Source organism: Stegostoma tigrinum, chromosome 23, assembly GCF_030684315.1.
Source record: "Stegostoma tigrinum isolate sSteTig4 chromosome 23, sSteTig4.hap1, whole genome shotgun sequence".
In the NCBI taxonomy this organism is placed as follows: domain Eukaryota; kingdom Metazoa; phylum Chordata; class Chondrichthyes; order Orectolobiformes; family Stegostomatidae; genus Stegostoma; species Stegostoma tigrinum.
Window position 1 is genome coordinate 31,530,498 of NC_081376.1, and position 22,947 is coordinate 31,553,444.

At 42.2% G+C, this 22,947-nt stretch overlaps 1 protein-coding gene across 1 annotated transcript; it reads left to right on the top strand.

The window, feature by feature from the left end:
- The first annotated feature begins 489 nt into the window (after positions 1-489).
- tedc1 (tubulin epsilon and delta complex 1) lies at positions 490-21,465 on the top strand. The gene is made up of 8 exons (XM_048551691.2): positions 490-841; positions 3,507-3,585; positions 11,440-11,642; positions 15,226-15,393; positions 16,830-16,928; positions 18,202-18,288; positions 19,085-19,282; positions 20,710-21,465. The coding sequence occupies exons 1-8, from the start codon at positions 710-712 to the stop codon at positions 21,082-21,084; spliced, it is 1,341 nt and encodes a 446-aa protein (XP_048407648.1). The 5' UTR covers positions 490-709; the 3' UTR covers positions 21,085-21,465.
- The last annotated feature ends 1,482 nt before the right edge of the window (positions 21,466-22,947 follow it).

Here is a 22,947-nt window from a genome sequence, read left to right on the forward strand (position 1 = left end):
GTTGCAGGAACAGCAACTCATATTCCGCCTGGGAACCCTGCAGCCATATATGGTATCAATGTGGACTTCACCAGTTTCAATATCTCCCCTTCCCCTACTGCATCCCTAAACCAGCCCAGTTCATCCCCTCCCCCCACTGCACCACACAACCAGCCCAGCTCTTCCCCCCCACCCACTGCATCCCAAAACCAGTCCAATCTGTCTCTGCCTCCCTAACCTGTTCTTCCTCTCACCCATCCCTTCCTCCCACCCCAAGCCGCACCCCCATCTACCTACTAACCTCATCCCACCTCCTTGACCTGTCCGTCTTCCCTGGACTGACCTATCCCCTCCCTACCTCCCCACCTATACTCTCTCCACCTATCTTCTTTACTCTCCATCTTCGGTCCGCCTCCCCCTCTCTCCCTATTTATTCCAGTTCCCTCCCCCCATCCCCCTCTCTGATGAAGGGTCTAGAACCGAAACGTCAGCTTTTGTGCTCCTGAGATGCTGCTTGGCCTGCTGTGTTCATCCAGCCTCACATTTTATTATCTTGGAATCTCCAGCATCTGCAGTTCTCATTATCTAAGATTTGCGACGATGCGGGTCCGCGGTGGGGGCGCTGCAGGGGGAGGACCAAAGTGCGGAAGTCTCTTCATCTCGAGCTCATTGCTTAACGGCTGCCTGAAGCGCGAGGGAGGGGGGCGCGCTCGCGCTCGCGCTTTCAGCAATGAAGATTAAGGAGGCGATCGCTGCTTTGTGTAAAGTGCTCGTCGGGATTCGGTTCGGGGATGGGGCGGCCGCTGTAGCCGATGTCAGTCCGGAAATGTTTCGCAAGGCCAAGTTCAACCGAAATGAAGTGGTGAGTGATTTCAGGGAGGAGGGTAGGATCGTCTGCATTGGTTGATGGCGAGAGTACATGAATCTGGTGGAGGTGGGGTCTTCACAAAGTTGGACAGCCAATGGCATGTTTCTAGGGTGGGACCGTGGAAAATACGGAGTGAATTGATCATCTACAGGTTCAGTCAAAGTTGCCTATACTCTTTAGATATCCGTTTGAAGCCAGTAGTCATGTATTTTAGTTTTGTTTCGATGACATTGAAGACACTTTTTCTTAAAAAAAACTGAACCAAATCTTCGTTTGTTAGGAGAGGAGATCCCCAGGAGAATTTTTTTGATATATTCCATTCATCATTTTCCCTCAACAGTAAAGTCTGATTTCCATTCCAAAGCCTTATTTTTTAATTATTCATTCATGGGATGAGGGCTTTGCAGTATTTAATGTCCATCCCTACTTACCCACAGGGCAGTTAAGAGCCAACCACATTGCTGTAGGTCTGGAGTCACATGTAGGCCAGACCAAGTAAGGATGGCAGTTTCCTTCCCTAAAGGATACTAGTGAACCAGATGGGATTTTCCTGACAATTGACAATGGATTCATGGTCATCATTAGACTGTTAATTCGAGATCTTTATTGAACTCAAATTCCACCATCTGCTGTGGCAGGATTTGGACCCAGGTCCCCAGAACATTATCTGGGTCTCAGGATTAACAGTCAAGCATTAATACCACTAGGCCATCACCTTCCCCCAATTTGCAATGGGGTTTGACCATAGTCATTTTCAGATACAAGCTGGATTTTGAATGAGAAATGTTCATCAAATGCTTGAGATTTATTTGCAAATTTGAGGTACAGATTGGTAGAACATGCCCCAATTTCAATGCTGCTACATTCTTCAGCATTGATTAGCAGTTACTACTGGGCCCTGTTTTGCTACATCTTCTGATGCAGCTTGTCATACGCCATGTCAGTCTTCAGTTGGTACCCAGAGGAAAAAGATTCCCTCCTAGAATAATTAAGGTTGAAGGAACAATCGTCGTCTGTGTGAAATATCATTTGTTGACACATATTCTCTTCATTTCCAAAATATCAGTAAAACCAATGAAAGCAACATGTATAACCTGATGATATCTACCTATCATTTATATATATTAGTCTATTAATACTTCGTAAAAACATACTAAGAAATTCCAGCCTGCTGACGTGGTATGTGTTAATAAAAACGAAAAGAACTGCAGATGATGTAATTCAGGAATAGAAAACAAAGTTCCTGGAAAAGCTCAGCAGGTCTGGCAGCATCTGTGAAGGAGAAAAACAGAGTTAGCGTTTCAGGTCTGGTGACCTTTCCTCAAAACTGATCGGCTTTGTTTTTGTTGGTAATTGTTAATATTTGCTTGAAAAACCTTTGTATGCAATTAATTTATTTTCAATCAATCTGGAGTAAAGTATCTGGCCGGGTGCCTGGAGAAGACCTGGCTTCTGTGCAGGGGGCTGACCAGCTAAGTTTGAGGAGGGAGAGAAGTCTTCATGGCATCGCTAGCCCCTGACTGTCAATCACCACAATCATAAACTCAGCATCTAAGATATAGATGGACAGTGTCTGACCTTCTCATTTGAAGGAAGAATACTGCATTTCGAGTGAAATGCCAAGCCTAATTAATTATTGGGCACAAGTATAAAGAAATTTGCAGAGTGGTACAGTAATAAACTTCAAATGCAAAAATGAAAAAAGTTTGAAGGGATGGGAATGCGAAGTAATTTAGTCATGTGCTAACTGAAACCCAAATATTATCAGGCTTCAGAATGAAAGAGCCACAAATAGCCCCATCAATGTCCTCCTGCAACTTCACTGAGGAGTGTGGCAGAGAGAATGAAAACTTACAGCAAATCTGTGTTTGGATGGATTGGACTGATGGTGCTTACTGCTAGGCCATAACCTACACCAGTCACTCACCTGTCGTAATAGATGGTACCCTTCTTCACTAGGTTCAACTTTTAATTCATTGTTCCCCTTACAAGCCAGATGGGAGTGTAAATCACTCATATCATATACTTTCCATCCATGGGAATGCAAGCATGATATAGATAAAATCTAATAAAAATCTAATGTTTCCCCACCTATTGAGTGTTATGCTACCAGGAAGAACGACTCAACTCTCTAGAATTCCCACTTGCAGTGTATAGCACACTGTAAGAAGGTCTTACATTGTTTTTCGGGAGGATTTTCTGATAATAGTTGGAACCTGGGAATCCTGTTGAAGGAGAAGGGCAATAGAGTTGCAAATGCAAACATTTGAATAATCTTAATAAAAATGTTGGGATACCAGGAAGTTTGGTGAAAACCCCAAAAATCTGACCGCCCTAAAATGGAGGAGTTGAGAAACAGGGAGAGGAGAGGGGATTTATGGAAGAGGGAAGGAAGGAAGTCATGGGGGTTCAGGGGGAGGGGTGGAGGTGGTGGTGCAGTTAATTTAATGGAAGTGGAGGAGGATCATATTGTGTGAGGGAGGGAACAGAGAGATAAGAGTGTGCTGGGAAAGATTGGAGGGGAGTGGAGGAGGATGGCCCAGGAGCTAGGCGGCATAGAGTGCAACTGAAGATCACATTAAGAGAAAAACCCTCTGGTTCCCTGTTTAACTTTTCTTCCCCTACTTCCCCACCCCCCAATCCCCTGGCCCCACCCTAGACAACTGAATTCTGGAAGTTGCTGCATTGGCTCCTGAAGCTACTTAACGAAGACAGGCTCTCTGAGGCTTCAGATGTGGGTAAGAAATAGTCCTCCTTTGTGTAGTTTATTTAAAGTTAATGGAGACCTGCAAAATATTTGCATATGATTTACTTGTATATCATTATTGCAAAAATAGTCATTTAAATCACCATTCAAATCACCACCGTTTCCTTCAATAATAAGTATACCGCTTTGGATACTGTGGGAGGGATGACCTACCAGGGGAAAGCCATAGCGGCCAGGTCTGTGGCACTGAGCCTGGCTCTGTGGCTCAAAGGGAATGGGGGAAAATAGGAGAGCAATAGTGTTAGGAGATTCTGTGGCTGCAAATAAGACTCCCAGATGGTATGTTGCCTCCTGGGTGCCGGGGTTAGGGATGTCTCAGATTGAGTCTACAGGATTCTTAAGAGGGAGGGTGAGCATCCAGAAGTCGTGGTACACATGGGTACCAATGACATAATTAAGAAACGGGATGATGACCTGAAAAGTGAGTCTAGGGAGTTAGGTTGGAAGCTAAAAGGCAGAATGAGCAGAGTATTAATCTCAGGATTACTATCAGTGTCATGGGCTAGTGAGGCTTGGAATAGAGAGCAAGTGCAGCTAAGCACGTAGCTACAGAGCTAGTGTAGGAGGGAGGGCTTCAGATATATGGATCATTGGTATACTTTCTGGGGAAGGTGGAACCTGTACAAGAAAGATGGGTTTCACCTGAACTGGAGGGACACCAATATCCTTTCTCTTTGGGAGGGTTTAAACTAATTTGGCCAGGGAATGGGAACTGGAGCTGCGAATGAGAGGATGGATTAGCTGGTATACAGCATGCAGAAAATCTGAGAGGAAGCACAGACGGTTGATAGGGCACAGTTGCAATCAGTGTGATGGGTTGAAGTGTCTATTTTAATGCAAGAAGTGTCAGGAATAAGGCTGATAAACTTAGAGCGTCAGTATTTGGAGCTACGATGTTGGGGCCATTATGGAGACTTGGGATATCGCAGAGGCAGAAATGGTGGTTTAATGCTGTGGGGTTTAGATGTTTCAAAAGAAACTGGGAGGGAGGTAAAAGAGGTGGGGGAGTGGCATTGCTAATCAGGAATGATATCATGGCTGCAGAAAGGGAGGGTGAGGAGGGTTTGTATACTGAGTCAGTATGGGTGGAAGTCGGAAACTGGAAAGGAGCAGTCACTTTATTGGGAGTTTTCTATAGACCACTCATTAGCAACAGAGACACTGAGGAATAGATTGGGGGGCAGATTTTGGAAAGGTGCAGAAGTAAAAGGGTTGTCATCTTGGGTGACTTCCCTAATATCAACTGGAACCTCCTAAATGCAAATAGTTTGGATGGAGAAAATTTTGTCAGGTGTGTCAAGGAAGGATTTCTGACTCAATATGTAGATAGGCCAACTAGAGGGAGGCCATATTGGATTTGGTGCTTGGCAGTGAACCAGGCCAGGTGTCAGATCTCTCGGATTGAAATTCATTTCAGTGATAATGATCACAACTCCCTGACCTTTACTGTAGTCCTGGAGAGGGATAGGAGCAGATGGTATGGAAAGGATTTAATGGAGGAAGTGGGAATTACAATGCTATTAGGCAGGAACTGCGAAGCATAAATTGGGAACAGATGTTCTCAGGGAAATGTATGACAGAAATGTGGAAGTTGTGTCGGGAGCACTTGCTACATATGCTGGATAGGTTTGTCCCACTGAGGCAAGGAAGGGATGATAAGGTGAAGGAACCTTGGATGACAAGACATATGGGACATTGAGTCAAGAGGAAGAAGGAAGCTTACTTAAGGTTGAGGAAGCAAGGGTCTGACAAGGCTGTAGAGGGTTACAAGATAGCCAGGAAGGCACTGAAAAAAGGACTTAGGAGAGCTAGAATGGGGCATGGAAAAAGCCTTGGGAGGTAGGAATAAGGAAAATTTTGAAAATCATGGGGATAGATAAGTCCCTGGGCCACACAGGATATACCCAAAGTTTTTATACACCCAAAGTGAGGGAGGAGATCGCTGCGCCTTTGGCAATGGTCTTTGCGTCCTCACTGTCCATTAGAATAGTACCAGATGACTGAAGAGTGGCAAATGTTATTCCCTTGTTCAAGAAAGGGAATAGTGATAATCCTGGGAATTATGGACCAGTCAGTCAGTCTTCTGGGGAGGGCAGATTATTGGAGAAGATTCTGAGATATAGTATTTTAGGATTATTTAGAAAAGCACAATTTGATTAGGAATGGTTAGCATGGCTTTGTGAGGGCAGGTCATGTCTCACAAGCCTTATTGAATTCTTTGAGATTGTGACAAAATATGTTGAAGGTAGAGCCGTGGATGTGGTGTATGTGGATTTTAGTTAGGCATTGGGAAAGGTTCCCCATGGTAGGCTCATTCAGAAAGTAAGGAGGCATGCGATTCAGGGAAATTTGGCTGTCTGGATAAGGAATTGGCTGTCCAATAGAAGACAGAGGGTGGTAGTAGATGGAAAGTCTTCCGCATGGAGCTTGGTGACCAGTGGTGTTCCACAGGGATCTATTCTGGGACCTCTGCTCTTTGTGATCTTTATAAATGACTTGGATGAGGAAGTGGAAGGGTGGGTTAGTAAGTTTGCCAATGACACAAAGTTTGGTGGAGTTATGGATAGTGTGAAGGGCTGTTGTAGGTTGCAATGAGACATTGACAGGATGCAGAGCTGAGCAAAGAAGTAGCAGTTGGAATTCAATCCAGAAAAATGTGAAGGGATTCATTTTGGAAGGTTGAATTTGAATGCAGAACACAGGGTTAATGCCAGACTTCATGGAGTGTGGAGGATGAGAGGGATCTTGAGGTCCATGTCCGTACATCCTACCAAGTTGCCACCCAAGTTGTTAGGGTTGTAAAGAAGGCGTATGGTGTATTGGCTTTCATTGGCAGGGGGAATTGAGTTTAAGAGCTGCAAGGTTATGCTGTAGCTGTATAAAACCCTGGTTAGACCACACTTGGGATATTGTGTGCAGTTCTGGTCGCCTCATTGTAGGAAGGATGTGGAAGCTTTAAAGAGGGTGCAGAGGAGGTTGACCAGGATGCTGCCTGGACTGGGTGGCAGGCTTAATGAAGATAGGTTGAAGGAGCTAGGGCTTTTCTCATTGGAGTGAAGGATGAGAGGTGCCTTGATAGAGGGGTACAAGATGATGAGAGGCATAGATAAAGTAGATAGCTATAGACCTTTTCCCAGGGTGGAAATGACTATCACGAGGGGCCATAATTTTAAGATGATTGGAGGATGGTATGGGGAGATGTCAGAGGCAGATTCTTTACACATGGAGTGGTGGGTGCACTGAATGCACTGCCAGTGGTGGTAATAGAGTCAGATGCATTAGCGAAGTTTAAGCAACTCTTGGATAGGCACAGGGATGATCGTAAAATAAAGGGTATGCAGGTTAGTTTGATCTTAGAGTAGGGTAATAGGTCGGCACAACATCATGGGCTGAGGGGCCTGTGCTGTACTGTTCTATGTTCATTGTGATGCCAGTCAGTCTTGCAGAGCCACATGCATTGTTAATTACTCTGGTCCACTCTTTCCTTGCAATAATGGCATCAGAGAAAATGTTTTTTAAGTACCTTCTCTGTACGTTGTTTATTTCAGATTTGGGAAACTAAATGTGTTAAGGAAAGATGTGTATTGATAAAGTAGTTTTCACAGCCTTAGAATGTCCCTGGCAAAATACTTTTGAGATGTAATAACTGTAAAAAATAAACAAAGTCCTGCAAAAATTTGTATGCTTTGTAAACCCGTGTCTGGGCCCACAGTTGTAGCTGTACTTATCAGTTCTGATGTCCTTGCTGCTATTGTAGCTTCTTGCTAATATCTAACTGCCTAAAGCCATTAGTCTGCTCATTTCACTAAATTCACCTGTTGTCTGTTGCTGTCCTAATCCTGAACCTGCTGCATTAGAAATTGAATCTGTGATAATGGGATCTGCAGATGCTGGAGAATCCAAGATAATAAAATGTGAGGCTGGATGAACACAGCAGGCCCACCAGCATCTCAGGAGCACAAATGCTGACGTTTCGGGCCTAGACCCTTCATCAGAAATTGATCCTTGTTGTGGCAATTTTCTGTGCAGGAGAGAAGCATCAAAATGTGGGTGCACTTGGCAATGTCATGTTTGTTATGGCCACTTTTCAAAATGTCTGAGAACGCAGACATTCGACCTCCCATTTACTAAGTACCTATTTTAAGGTGCACTCACTGAGAGTGGCCTGTCATCTGCAAAGCAGGTGATCATTCTAAAGTTGGGACGAGTTGGCTGTAACAGAGACTTTAGCTGACCTATAGGCATTTACAGGCCTTTGAGAGAGCGCCAACCTAATTTCCTAGAATGATACTGAGGCTTAGATAAATTTGAGGCTTGTGTATTTTTAAAAAATTTAAATGTTGAGGACAATTTATCTATATCTCAAATGATAAAGGGACTTGCAAGGGCAGATGTTTTAGAAATTTTAAAAAAAATCTAAGGAGCGGCGTGATGGCTCAGTGGTTAGCACTGCTGCCTCACAGCGCCAGGGACCCGAGTTCAATTCCTCAGGCAACTGTCTGTGTGGAGTTTGCACACATTCTCCCTGTGTCTATATGGGTTTCTTCCCACAGTCCAAAGATGTGCAAGCTAGGTGAATTGGCCATGCTAAATTGCCCATTGTGTTCAGGGATGCGTAGATTAGGTGGGTTACAGGGGGTTGGGTCTTGGTGGGATGCACTGAGGGTTGGTGTGGGCTTGTGCCTGTTTCCACGTTTGCGGGGATTCTATGAATAAATGTTAAAATTAGAATCAAGTTGCTTAGGTGTAAAATCAGGAAAAACAGCTTCATACAGATATTATGGAAATCTGGAATTTGTTCCAAAGACTGAATGCTCATGGCCAGTTGAATCGTTCAAGACAGATTAATGGGTTAAGATGTCAAGGGATTTGGTTCAAAGGTGGGTGAACAGTGTAAAGATACATTTCATCCCAAAGAACATTTAAAAAGAATAGGGAGGGGGGAAAAAGAGGAGGGGGTGTAGCACTACTAATCAGAGAGGGTATCACAGCTACAGAAGCTTCCTTTGTCGAGGAAGATCTGCCTACTGAGTCAGTATGGGTGGAAATTAGGAACAGCAAGGGAGTAGTCACCTCGTTAGGGGTTTACTACAGGCCCCCCAATAGCAGCAGGGAGATTGAAGAAAGCATAGGTCGGCAGATTTTGGAAAAGTGTGGACGCAGTAGGGTTGTTGTAATGGGTGACTTTAACTTTCCTAATATTGATTGGAACCTCCTTCGAGCAGAAGATTTGAATGGAGCTGTTTTTGTAAGGTGTGTTCAGGAGGGTTTCCTAACGCAGTACGTTGACAGGCCGACGAGGGGAGAGGCCATTCTAGACTTGGTGCTCGGAAACGAGCCGGGGCAGGTATCAGATCTTGTGGTGGGGGAGCATTTTGGTGATAGTGACCATAACTGCCTCACATTTTACATAGCTATGGAGAAGGAGAGGATTAGGCAGAATGGGAGGATATTTAATTGGGGAAGAGGAAACTATGATGCGATTAGACATGAGTTAGGAAGCATGGACTGGGAGCAGTTGTTCCATGGTAAGGGAACTATAGACATGTGGAGATGGTTTAAGGAACAGTTGTTGGGAGTGATGAGTAAATATGTCCCTCTGAGACAGGCAAGAAGGGGTAAGATTAAGGAACCTTGGATGACGAGAGCGGTGGAGCTTCTAGTGAAAAGGAAGAAGGTAGCTTACATAAGGTGGAGGAAGCTAGGGTCAAGTTCAGCTAGAGAGGATTACATGCAGGCAAGGAAGGAGCTCAAAAATGGTCTGAGGAGAGCCAGGAGGGGGCACGAGAAAGGCTTGGCAGAAGGAATCCGGGAAAACACAAAGGCATTTTACACTTACGTGAGGAATAAGAGAATGGTCAAAGAAAGAGTAGGGCCGATCAGGGATAGCATAGGGAACTTGTGTGTGGAGCCTGAGGAGGTAGGGGAAGCCCTAAATGAGTTTTTTGCTTCTGTCTTTACGAAAGAAACGAACTTTGTAGTGAATGAAACCTTTGAAGAGCAGGTGTGCATGCTGGAATGGATAGAGATAGAGGAAGCTGATGTGCTGAAAATTTTGTCAAACATTAAGATTGACAAGTCGCCAGGCCCGGATCAGATTTGTCCTCGGCTGCTTTGGGAAGCGAGAAATGCAATTGCTTTGCCACTTGCGAAGATCTTTGCATCCTCGCTCTCCACTGGAGTCGTACCTGAGGACTGGAGAGAGGCAAATGTAATTCCTCTCTTCAAGAAAGGAAATAGGGAAATCCCCGGCAATTGTAGACCGGTAAGTCTCACGTCTGTCGTCTGCAAGGTGTTAGAAAGGATTCTGAGGGATAAGATTTATGACCATCTGGAAGAGCATGGCTTGATCAAATACAGTCAACACGGCTTTGTGAGGGGTAGGTCATGCCTTACAAACCTTATCGAGTTTTTTGAGGATGTGACTAGAAAGGTTGATGAGGGTCGAGCTGTGGATGTGGTGTATATGGACTTCAGTAAGGCATTTGATAAGGTTCCCCATGGAAGGCTCATTCAGAAGGTCAGGAGGAATGGGATACAGGGGAACTTAGCTGCTTGGATACAGAATTGGCTGGCCAACAGAAGACAGCGAGTGGTAGTAGAAGGAAAATATTCTGCCTGGAAGTCAGTGGTGAGTGGGGCTCTGTCCTTGGGCCTCTACTGTTTGTAATTTTTATTAATGACTTGGACGAGGGAATTGAAGGATGGGTCAGCAAGTTTGCAGACGACACAAAGGTCGGAGGTGTCGTTGACAGTGTAGAGGGCTGTTGTAGGCTGCAGCGGGACATTGACAGGATGCAGAGATGGGCTGAGAGGTGGCAGATGGAGTTCAACCTGGATAAATGCGAGGTGATGCATTTTGGAAGGTCAAATTTGAAAGCTGAGTACAGGATTAAGGATAGGATTCTTGGCAGCGTGGAGGAACAGAGGGATCTTGGTGTGCAGATACATAGATCCCTTAAAATGGCCACCCAAGTGGACAGGGTTGTTAAGAAAGCATATGGTGTTTTGGCTTTCATTAACAGGGGGATTGAGTTTAAGAGTCGTGAGATCTTGTTGCAGCTCTATAAAACTTTGGTTAGACCGCACTTGGAATACTGCGTCCAGTTCTGGGCGCCCTATTATAGGAAAGATGTGGATGCTTTGGAGAGGGTTCAGAGGAGGTTTACCAGGATGCTGCCTGGACTGGAGGGCTTATCTTATGAAGAGAGGTTGACTGAGCTCGGTCTCTTTTCATTGGAGAAAAGGAGGAGGAGAGGTGACCTAATTGAGGTATACAAGATAATGAGAGGCATGGATAGAGTTGATAGCCAGAGACTATTTCCCAGGGCAGAAATGGCTAGCACGAGGGGTCATAGTTTTAAGCTGGTTGGTGGAAAGTATAGAGGGGATGTCAGAGGCAGGTTCTTTACGCAGAGAGTTGTGAGAGCATGGAATGCGTTGCCAGCAGCAGTTGTGGAAGCAAGGTCATTGGGGTCATTTAAGAGACTGCTGGACATGCATATGGTCACAGAAATTTGAGGGTGCATACATGAGGATCAATGGTCGGCACAACATTGTGGGCTGAAGGGCCTGTTCTGTGCTGTACTGTTCTATGTTCTATGTTCTATCTGTCCATTACCTAATGGAACAAACTTGAGCTGAAATGGTCTGTTTGTATTTCCAGAGTAATTTTGAAATTCACGAAGAAAATTCAGTGATAGACCTGCAGATCTCAAACAAAAAAAGTTTTAAAGTTTACTAATAACCAAGTAAAGGTGTTCTGTGTGCGGCAAACTGCCTTTAACAGTCCTCCTTGGTTTCTGTGTTTTCTCTGCTGGCACAGCTGACCAGATTAAATATGTGAAAACTGAAGTTTGCTACTACGGTTATGGATTCATGGATTTCTACCAGCTGCCCGTGGATGGCAGTCTGGGTAGTCGAGATCTTCTTTTGGCTTTCTCATGGCTGCTACAGAGAATTCACCTGTTGGAGCAGCTGCTGAATCTGCATAGACTACAGGTGGAAGATAGAGCATCACTCTGCATGGTAAGCACACCCTGCAGCACACAGCAGCAGATTCCTTACTGGTAATGTTTACAGACACAGCCACCTGCTCTGATAGGTGACAAGAATTTGTCAGATTCTATTGTCATATTCCCAACTGACGACTACTGAGCAAGTAGAATCCCAGACTGAAATCTGACTTCTAAAAATTTGATGGTGGGGGTCTTTCTTTGAAACACTAGTATATAACACATGCTGCAGAGATCTGGCTTTTAAAATATAAACAGACACTTATTCCACAAAAGAAAAGATAAAATAAAATAAACCAAGCTATTTACAATTAACCCAACTTGAAAGATTTTGAAGCACAGTAAAATACAATATTCCATCTAGTCCGCCAGCAAAGTTTTACAGTACCCAAACACTAGGAGAATTCACTTTTCTATCATACCTATAAAAGTTTAACTTGACTGTTTCTCTCAATTCTCAGTCACGAGAGTCTGATAGCTTCATCCTTCAACTGAGCTTAGACTGTCTCAGTTTCAAATAACCCCTTCAGGGTCCTAACCAAATATTTGCTGTTCCAGAATTTACAAACTTAAAAACCTTTACACCAAGGTAATCGATTTCTAACTTGTCTGAACTAACTCCTTGTTCCAAGAGAACTGTTTCACACATCTAACTTTAATAAAGATATCTGCAAACTGAACCCAAAAAGTTACCAAGCTCCGAGTGTTTTATCCAAGCAAAATCACAAAAATTCTGATGCTTCTAACTGAAAGCAGCCAAATACTCTTTAATGATTACCCTATCCACTTGTAAAACTCGCCCAATGCCATCAAATTCACATTAGTACTGCAAGAACATTCTCTCTCATAATGGCTTCTTTTAAAAAAAAAACTGGCTTCACACATACTGTCAAATTAATTGCTAAACCCCCTCGTGCACACAGATTAAAACCCAAATGCCACTAGTTAAAAATCCAAATTCTAAATGATATTATATACTCAATGGATGTTTACTCTTGATATGTCTGGTTCTACTATTCTGATTATGGCCCCTTACAATAATGTCCAAACAAACAGTCAAAACAGTTTCTAATTATTTACCTTGTCTTTTTCCCCCCTTTAATATAGAGTCATTTTGGGGAAGGAGGATATTTGGCCCTTTGATAAGTCACCCTTGCCATTCTAAATTCTGGGAAGTACAAACCTAGTTTGTTTAATTCCTTATTTAGAATCAGAACCATAGAGTCGTACAGCACAGAAACAGACTCTTCAGTCCAACTTGTCAGTGCTGAGCAGACATCTCAATCTGACCTAGTCCCATTTGCTAGCATTTGGTCCATATCCTTTTAAACCCTTCCTATTCATATACCCATCTAGATGCCTTTTAAAATGTTGTAATTGTACGTACCTTCACCATTTTTTTTCAGCAGCTCATTCCATACACGCACCATCCTCTGTGGAAAAAGTTACCCCTTGGGTCCTTTATGATCTTTCCCTCTCGTCTTAAACCTATGGCCTCTAGTTTTTGACTTCCCCACCCTAGGAAAACGATCTTGGCTATTCACCCTATCCATATTCCCCATGATTTTTTTAAACCTTTATAAAGGTCACCCCTTGGCCTCTGAATAGTGGTATCACTGATGAATCAATGTTGGAATCTCTCAAAGGTCGATATATGCTTCTTAAGATGTGAATACCAGAACTGCAGTCAATTCTCAGGGTTTGTTTCACTCAGGACCTCTGCATACCTGAAACTTTCACTCATGGTAGTCTGGAATTGTAGATTTGAAGGTCGGCATTCCATTAAGTCTTTTCTGTAATTGTTTTCTCTACTTAGTCCTCAAAGTCTCTGGATCACCACTATTTGTATCTTTTTATTGGTTCACCTGTTCTATTTTAGGTTTTAAGTGAGTGACCTGATACTTGTATACATTGGAGTCTGTTTGCCACAGCATTGTCCATTTACTTCATCTATCCGTGTTTCCTGGTAATTTTATGTTTCCATCCACACTGCTTAAAATTCTGACTTATTTTTGTGTCTTCAGCTATTTGACAGATGACTTCTTATGCACAATCTAAGTTATTACTAAATATTCCAAATGGTTAAGGCCTCTACATGATCCTTACAGGACACTCCAGTCACACAGAGTGTCTGCCATTATCCTCACTCTCTCAACTGTCAATCAGCTAGTTTCTTAAACCGATCAATAATTTATCTTCAATCCCATGGACTTTAATGTTGGTTAACAGTCTCTTGTGAGGGACTCTCTCATACCTTCTGATGGTTGGTATAGGATAAATAATGTTTATAGACATTCCTGTGTTCTCTTGAATCAAAAGTCGTACAGCATGGAAAGAGAACTTTTCAGTCCAACTTGTCTGCACCAACCGGACATCCTCATCTAATTTAGTTTCAACTTCAAAAAAAAGTTCAGTTTGGTTTTGCATGCTACACTTGTCCTTTTACAAATCTATTATGCTGATTCCCTCCAAGTAACTGAACTTGAGAATTATTTTATCCTTAATTATAAATTCTAGTAACTTCCTGACAGCCAATGTTAGATGGAATAATGAAATCCCTACAGCATGGAAGCAGGCCATTTGGTCCATCGAGTTGACACGAACCCTCCAAAGAGCATCCCACCCAGTCCCAACCCCTGACCTTATCCCTGTAAACTTGCATTCATCATGGCCACCCCACACTGTGGGCAACTTAGCAAAGCCAATCCACCTAACCTGCACATCTTTGGACTTTGGGAGGAAACTGAAGCGCACAGAGGAAACCTACACAGACACTGAGAGAATATACAAAGTCCACATAGACAGTCGCCCGAGGCAGTCGAACTCAGGACCCTGGCACTTACAGGCAACAGTGCTAACTATTGAGTCACCGTGTCACCCATCAAAAGAAGTAGGAGCAGAAGTGGGCCATTCAGCCCATTGGGTTTGCTTTTCCAAAGCTGGTGGTTGCTTCTCTGGTCTCTCTCTTGCTTAAACAGCTGAATTGACATGTGCAATTTTTCAATCTAAAAGGAGCAGTTCCTGAAGCAAGGGAACTTTGAATGGTTACATTTATGACATCTGCAATATTTTTGCCTTTCTTTAAATCATTGGGTTTGAAAACATCTGATCTTCAGAATTTGCTATTCTTCATTTGGCGTGCTGCTGTCTTTTTAAAAAAAAATGTAATATTAGTTTTCCTGCAATGTCTCACATTGTGACCTTCCTCTACTGCTGACAGTGACACACAGTAATTATTTAGCGTATCCACCATTTCCTTGTTGTCCTTTTCATTATTGGTTGCTTTGGGACCCACATTGTTTCTTTAATTGCTATTCAGTGTAATTATATTTGTATCTGCCTTTGTAGAGTAATGCTTCAACATGCAGAAGTGTGTGATAATCTCAGTTTTGATCACTGGTCTGGCTATTTGTGCAGCATGATGGTGGTGAGAGCAAACAGACACTGCATTCAAAAATATCTCGGTATTATGAAGCAATGATGCAATAAGAAATTTGTTTTCCCCGGCTTTTAAAAAAACGTTGAAATAGAACTTTTGGCTAGTATTAGCTAGCAGGAATTCTGATGATGACAGCGATGATGACTTTTGCTTTCAGTGCAAACAGACTCTACCATTCAGCCCCATGGAGAGATCAGACCTTCAGGAAAGCAGGCAGTCAGTGGAGATGGATGTGCGATATCTGCAGTCTTTATATGGGAAGCTGCGCTTCCACTGGAGAAATCTTTACAGTGCTCAGCAGGAGAGGTGTACTGCCCTTTATAAGGTATGTACAACACTTGGCTTTAAGCGGCATCCTCATTCCTCAGTGTGAGGATCCGTTGGATCTAAGTTGTGCCTTATCAGATAAGGCAGGCTGCTGTCTGTTTCAAGGCAGCAACACTTGTGGTTTATCTAATGCTGTGAACTAAACTGTATGGGTTATCGGTGCTGTTTCAACCCAAGTGTGTGTTTAGAATATGTGTGCTGTGAAGTTGTCGTTCAGGTTGGCCATGCACCCACAATCAAACCTCAATCTGGATTAAAATGACAAGAGAATTTGTCGCAATTGTTAATTTTGTTCATCCTTCAAGCAAAGATGACCATGTTTATTATCTCAAGATATCATCATATTGCATGGAAGCAGACCCTTTGGACCAACTAGTCCACACCAAACATCATCTCAAACTAAAATAGTGCCACGTGCCTGCATTAGGCCCATATCCCTCCAAACCTTTCCTATTCATGTACTTATCCAAATGTCTTTTAAATTATTACAACTGTGCCTGTTCCTCTGGTATTCATTCCACATTCGAACCACTCCGTTTTTAAAAAAAGTTGCCTCTCATGTCCTTTAAAGCTTTCTCTTCTGACCTTAAAAATTTACCTGTTAGTTTTGAACTTGCCCTCCCTACGGAAAAGATCCTTGCTTTCACTTTATCTATGCCTCTCATGACCTTATAAATCTCCATAAGATCACCCCTCAACCTCCTACTCTCCACTGAAAATACTCCTAGCCTATTTTTATAACTCAAAACCTCCATTCCTTGCAACATCCTGGTAAATCTTTTCTGAACCCTGTCTAACTTAATAATATCCTTCCTGTAGCAGGCAACCAGAACTGCACACAGTACTCCAGAAGAGGCCTCAATGTACTGTACAACCTCAAATTCTGGTGTTTCGAAGGTTAGGTGGATGGCTGCTAAGACTAATCTAGAAAGCTCTGCGACAAATGGGACAGAATCCCTTAAATTTTTAAGTTTTAAATGAATTGCTAGTTTCAAATTTCTTCTTGCGTTTCAGTGTCTCTGACTTCAGATTTCTATAGGAAATTCAAATTGGTAAGTGGGTATTAGGCATTCTGGCTATATGACCAGATTGACCCAGCGAGATTGTCTCATCAACGATGTGGATGCTTGGCATTGACAGTTTGGGTGAGCACCTCCAGTGTCTGGTATTTTGCCTACTTTCTGATCATCAGTCACTCCCAAAGGTAGTTCAAATGGAAAATGATTTTGAGCTGCTTGGAATAACTCAGGAACACAATCCCAACTTCTTGTCTGAACAGCAGAGTGGGCTGGCCTACAGCTTTCAGTTTGTTTGGCAACAACTAGAAACTTGTGAGCATAGCATGAAGCACTTCCCCCGCCAAAGGCTGAACCTTGTTTCTGTTTTTAGGCCACTGAATTAAATCTTATTCTAATTTATGATGTTGAATTTCAGATTCATTTGTACACCAAAGGATGTAGCAGCAGCCAGAGCTTTGATCATTTGTCTGCAACTGAGGCACGTCTGACCCAAGATCATGAGCAGTACACTGAGGTGAGCTGGCTGTGGCCCAGAATACTTCTCTTGCAGGGTACTACTACAAAATCCTATGACTTTCTTTTTACAAATTCATTTGTCAGCTACCTCCAAAATAACTAACTAAACCAAATGGTCTGTATTTTACACTTTCGATACTTCCTTATCGACCTGTTCAGAGATGTTATTGTACACATCTGGAGCAGGTGGGACTCGAAACAAGTTTCCTGGCTTAGAGGTAGTGACACTATCACAGTGCCATTAGAGTTCACTTCTATAAATTTTTAAGATTTTATTCACCCAGTGTATATAGTGCACCTTCAACTCAATTAAGCTATTTTTGAATCAACTTATTCAGAGATGTGATTACGTATCTTTGGATCAGACATAGGGACAAATTCCAGTACCTGTTCTCAGCTGACTGTCAGTGGTCTCTACGTTTGCCTGAGTGCTTGCTGAGACTAGACTTTCCCTTGCTTCTCACATACCTATTCTCAACAATTATTGAAACTATGGCCATTGATGCTCCCTGGTTCTGATTAGTAACACTCTATACCACATTTAGGTGGTTGTTCTACAGGAACTACAATTGAATGATACAATATTCCATGGGAGCCATCCTACAATTGGTCCAGTCAGCCATTGACATGGTAACCAAGTTGGCACAGTAGCTGTTTAAGTGTGGTAGATCGCAACTGAGGCTGATTTTCTCCTTATCTAGTTGCTTTACAGGGCACTTCAGTAGGAATTGCTTGACAGTGATGGGGAGTGCAATTCCTAGGCACTTTTCCGTTCCAAGTGAAGGAGTGTCAGGCCAGTTTTAACAGTTCTGTAGTCTCTCTGGTTAGGGTCAATGAACAGCCCAGAGTGGGGCTCCAACCTAAGGCCATCTAAAGCCCAAGCTTCAGCAACTCAATGCCTTAATCACCTGAGGTACTGGGGAAATACTTCCTAGACTACTAATCCAACAGTTGTGATCCAAGATATAAAAAATTCCAATAACTAGACTGGATTTTAACAGCAGTGTGTCAAATAATTTGTTCAGATTACAGTTATTTCAGATCTTTCTCTGATCAATTTATACTCTCCGCACCACCCCCTCCCAAAAAAAAGCCACCGCCACCTTACGTTTGATCTCCTGCTAACTGTGCCTGTCTAGATAATCTTTGAGTATTCATTCATGCTGTCATTTAAGCTGTTCTGCCAACCACCTTCCGCTACACATAAATCACTGCTTCAGGTTATCAGGATATGTCTTGACCTTTTTCTAATGTAATTTGCAATGTTGTAGTTTGTGCAGCTGCTGGAGCGCGAGAACATACAATTGGAGGCATACCTGGCATGGAAGCGGCTAGAGCCCATATATTGGCAATGGATGGTAAGAGAAATTTTCTATAGAGTGGGCAGAAATGTTCCTAATTCTAAATCCTGCACACTATGCTTAATAGACAGACGTAGATAGCATTATTGGGCTTCTAGTTGAAATCAGTTTGTGCAGGTTTGCCCCACTGATTTGGGAATTAAAGTGCTGATATTACTAAAGTTTGGAGGAGAGTGCCCAAGATTTTCTGATTAAGAATTCCCACCAAGTGAGGATCCTCACCTGGAACTCTATTGCAAATACAATCCTGAGCTTTTCTGATTAAATTGATATAGGTTTTGTACAAGACTGTAGGAATAACCTGTCAAGGAGGAACAAGACTTCACCCTCTGTTTTAATGCTTTAAACACAGAGCACCAGTGTTTCAGCTGTTATTTTGCAAATGCAATGGCTGTAACTGATGTAGAACCTACTTAAAGAATGCCAGCCGTAGTTTTGCTGGTTCAGTCCTGCTGAAATCCACATTGAGACTCATCACAAATTACGTAGCCAAATGGAAAGCATGCCCAAAAATAAGCTAACCAATTTTTCTAGTTTCAACAGGAGTGTTTCATGAGGTTTCCTATTTTCTCCTTCTTATCTCTTTCTCCAGGAATTCAGTGTTTCTCTTGCTGCTGACAATGACAGATAATGCCAGGACTATCATCCCTGTATTCACATGGATTGTAAATTTAGAAGAGGGTTTTTGGGGACAATAGGATTGTTGCTGTTCAATTTAGTCTTCAAAGTAGAGGGATGGGTGGAATCCAATCTGATACACAATGGAATTAATAAATCTCTTGTTCTTTCTCAGGAAAGTGTGCTGTCTGCCAAGCTGCAGGAATCCCAAGAGCTGCTGAATGCAAACATTACAACTGTCACTGCCCCCTCATTCAATCAGCGGGAGAATTGCAAGGAACCTGATATCTTCAGAGAAACAAACAAACTTTACAATGAGCTACTGAAGCTGCAGTCAGAGCTACAGGATCGTAGAATGGTGAAGGATGAAAGGGTACTATGGCGTGAAATACTGCACTTTTTGTTTGGAGAACCACCTCCAGTCAGGTTTATACCTCTACAGCCTGATCATTACAGGCAACTGTAGAACTATCCTTTTGACTTGAATTCAAAATATGAGGAACATATTTGTCCTGAGAATACGGGTATTACTATCCAAAAGAAGCCAACAGTGGGCCTATTTCTTGAACTGTTGCTATCTGTGTAATGATCAAGCTTTTACAATGCTGAAAAAGAGAGTAAACTGCTTTTATTCAGGATAGAATTGGATAAGGGTATAAATCACTCATTTATCTGTTTTTTTTAGAATTAAAAAATTTCCCGAAGTAGGATATCTTTAATGCAAATATTTGAAAGGAGTAATGACCCCTTACTCAACCACTCCCTATGACAAATCATTCTGTGTGTCAACGATCATATGTAAAGAAATACTTCTGACCTCCCTCCTTATTCTTTCTTTGTGACAATTTAACTTGAAGACCTACATCACTGATTTTATGAAACTCTGATTTTTTTTCCCGTTCATTTCATAAAAATATCATTCTTATATTAATCTCCAATAGATTTTCTCTTTGCATTCTCTGCTTCGTACAAACTAATTCTAGGGTCTCAAGTTTCTCTCACACCAAGGTTTTTTGCACCTGATATAATCCTACTGCATCTATGTCCTACTTTTTATTTTGAGGGGGGTACACAATGTTAGGAGTTAAAATATCCCCTCTGGGTTCGAGCTACCAAATATTCAAATCTCAGCAATGCCTTCAATCACTTGCATCGATAGATCCTACATGTAGATCCCACCTCTGAGTGAGACCTAGTCTCTTGTCAAGTCCTAACATTGTTTTCAGTAAGCATGAGCTTTCAACTTTGATCAGTGTGGCGCCAAAACATTTGGCTAATTTTAGCTTTATCTTCCGGCTGTAGAATACACAAGGTGGAAGCTTAGAGATCCAACACATTGAGCCATTACCGTCAGCAATTACTTAGTTCACACAATTAGCATGGGTAACTCAATGGATGATTATTTCTTTCCTTGGAAAAGACTGACTCTGTCTAGAGTTCCACTGATCTTCAGGATGCAACAGGTCAGAGCAGGTGAGATGGAGGTGATTTCAAAGTCAGAAAGGGCATATTATTGTATTTCACGTCCCAACTTCATTAATTGTTTTATGCCTGATTGCTTAAAAAACTACAAGTTGGATCTCAGCCTTTGCATGTTTTCTGATGAATTTGATCATGGTAGTTCAAACCTCACTCTAAAGACTTGAGGACAAAACCCAAGATTTGGGAACTGTGCTGTCAGAGGGTCCCTACTTAAGATATCTGTTAATCCAAGGAATCTCTGCATTCATGTCCACTTAATTGTGAAGTGTTGTGATTTGCATTGCGATTTCTGACCTCTATCTGCCTATATTTCTGTAGATTAAAGACCAGGAGCGAAGTATGGGAGATCACATAGGATGGCATAAAGCAGCATTCCTGACATGTGGTGATGTGGAGCAGAAACTGGCAGCAGTACAATCCAGAATGAGCCAGGAGAGAAGACGACATGGTGAAGTCAGATTGGCATTGAGAATCAATTCTACTCCCACTCCTATCAGAGGTGGAGTTCCCAATCCCCAACAACATAACAGCTCCGGGAGTCTCACTGCAGTAGAAATGATCACACAGCTAGAAGCTGAAGCAATCCTATTAAAGAAGGAACTCCAAGAACTGCGGCAACTTTCCAAAGAGGCTCTTGGAGAGATTTTGGAGCATCTGGATGGAGTGATATGTATTCCACCAATGCAGCGATGAGACTCTGGGAGTTCACAGACAAGTTAGTGACAATGCAGTGATAAATGGGCAGATCACATACAGACCATTTCTGCTTACTACTTTCACTCATGGATTTATTCTGTATAGTAAGAGACACTGTGTCCATTGGCATCTGATCTTGGTTGTGTTAAAAGGTCCTAATGGGGAGACAATGATTAGAGGAAGATGCACACTCACCTGATAGTGCACTAACATACAGTGACCTGGATGAAGGCCAAGATTGGATTGTCGGCCTGGCTCATGGTCAGTATATGTATGGTGTATCAGAGATAGACAGGAGGAATTGTTGGGCACGTTGTGGTTTTAAAAAGACAAAAAACATTAAAGAATCTCAGTCATGGTGTGTTTTGTTTTAAAGCACTTTATTTGCTCTGTTGTATTTTTTGAAGGCAAAGGTGTCATGATTTACTTTGAATAGCCCTATTCTTGCCTAAAAATGTGTTAATCAAAGAAGGAGACCATTTAGTCCTACAGGCCTGTTCTGTCATTCAATTAGATTTGGTTGAAATGTCTTTTGGAAGAGATCCGGAAGACCAGCACCCTTTATGCAAAGAATTGAGCAACTTAGCTCTAACTTTAAAAGGTTAGATTTCTGTTGTCAAAAGGAGCATTTTTTTCTCCATTCTACTGAACAATATGATCATAAAATTTCGTATTAACAAACATTTTTATCCCCCACTGGTTCTCTGTACAAAAATTGGACAGTTTAGACTGTAAAGCCTTGATGAAACAACAAAGTCCTTCCCAAGCTTTCAGTCAGAAGTGTGGGCGAAAACCGATCTAATAGCCCGGGTTTGACGAACTAGAGTGCCTGATGTGGGGGCTCCAGATCAGAGATCTTCAATCCTGCGTTACTGCAATCCACTGCCACACATCCCAGCCTAGTTTTTATTGAAAGTCAGCACTAACAGCCAGATCTTGAACATTGTTCTTGTGACAGTTTATTCTTGTTTTGATTTTATACCTGTTGAAAATGTCACCATAAACAACTAAAATTCTTAACCAGACAAAAACTAAGATAATTTTGAGCAAACAAATTGAGATTCATATCTGTAATGTGCATCTGGGGTCATTTGTTGAATGATGAATCGATTTTCCATAGTATGAAAATTAACCATTTCTCCAATGCCTGCTTCATTTTTATAAAGTCAGTTAAATATCTTTACATATTTATCACTTACCCTCTGAGCAGAATCTGTAGGATTTGCGATAGTGCGAATCAGGCAAAAAGTGAGCTGCTGCACTGTATGTGATGATTCTGAGCATTTCCCGATGCTGGAGTCTTAAATCTTTGTGTAATAGGCACAGTTTGAATTTTCAGATGATACAGAACTTGTTTGTGAATAGTGATGAGGTTAGTGTAGAACTTCAAAAGGATGTGGGATGGTGGAATGGGTAGAAAAGTGGCAGATGAAATGTTAATGCAGAAACATGTGAGGTGATCATTTTGGTTGGAAGAATGCAGAGAGACAATACAAAGTAAAGGATTGAGTTCTAAAGAGGAAGTGTGTGTGTACATAAATAATTGCAAGTTGAGATAATGGTTAATCCTAGGCCTTAATTAATAGGACTTGGCTTCTTTGCTTTTATACTTTTTTTTAAGCACACTAGTTCAACCACATTTTAGGAGTAACGAAAGGGCATCAGAGGTGAGGCATGAAAAGTTTCTGCTCTCTCTGTTGGATGTCTCCGACATCGACGATTCAAGATGCCGTTAAGTATATGTTCCAATTTTTGGTGCTGGTATGGGTCTTAAATGTCACTTGAGAGCTGAAGATAGCAAGAACTGCAGATGCTGGAATCGGAGATACCGCAGTATGGAGGTGGAGGAACACAGGAGGC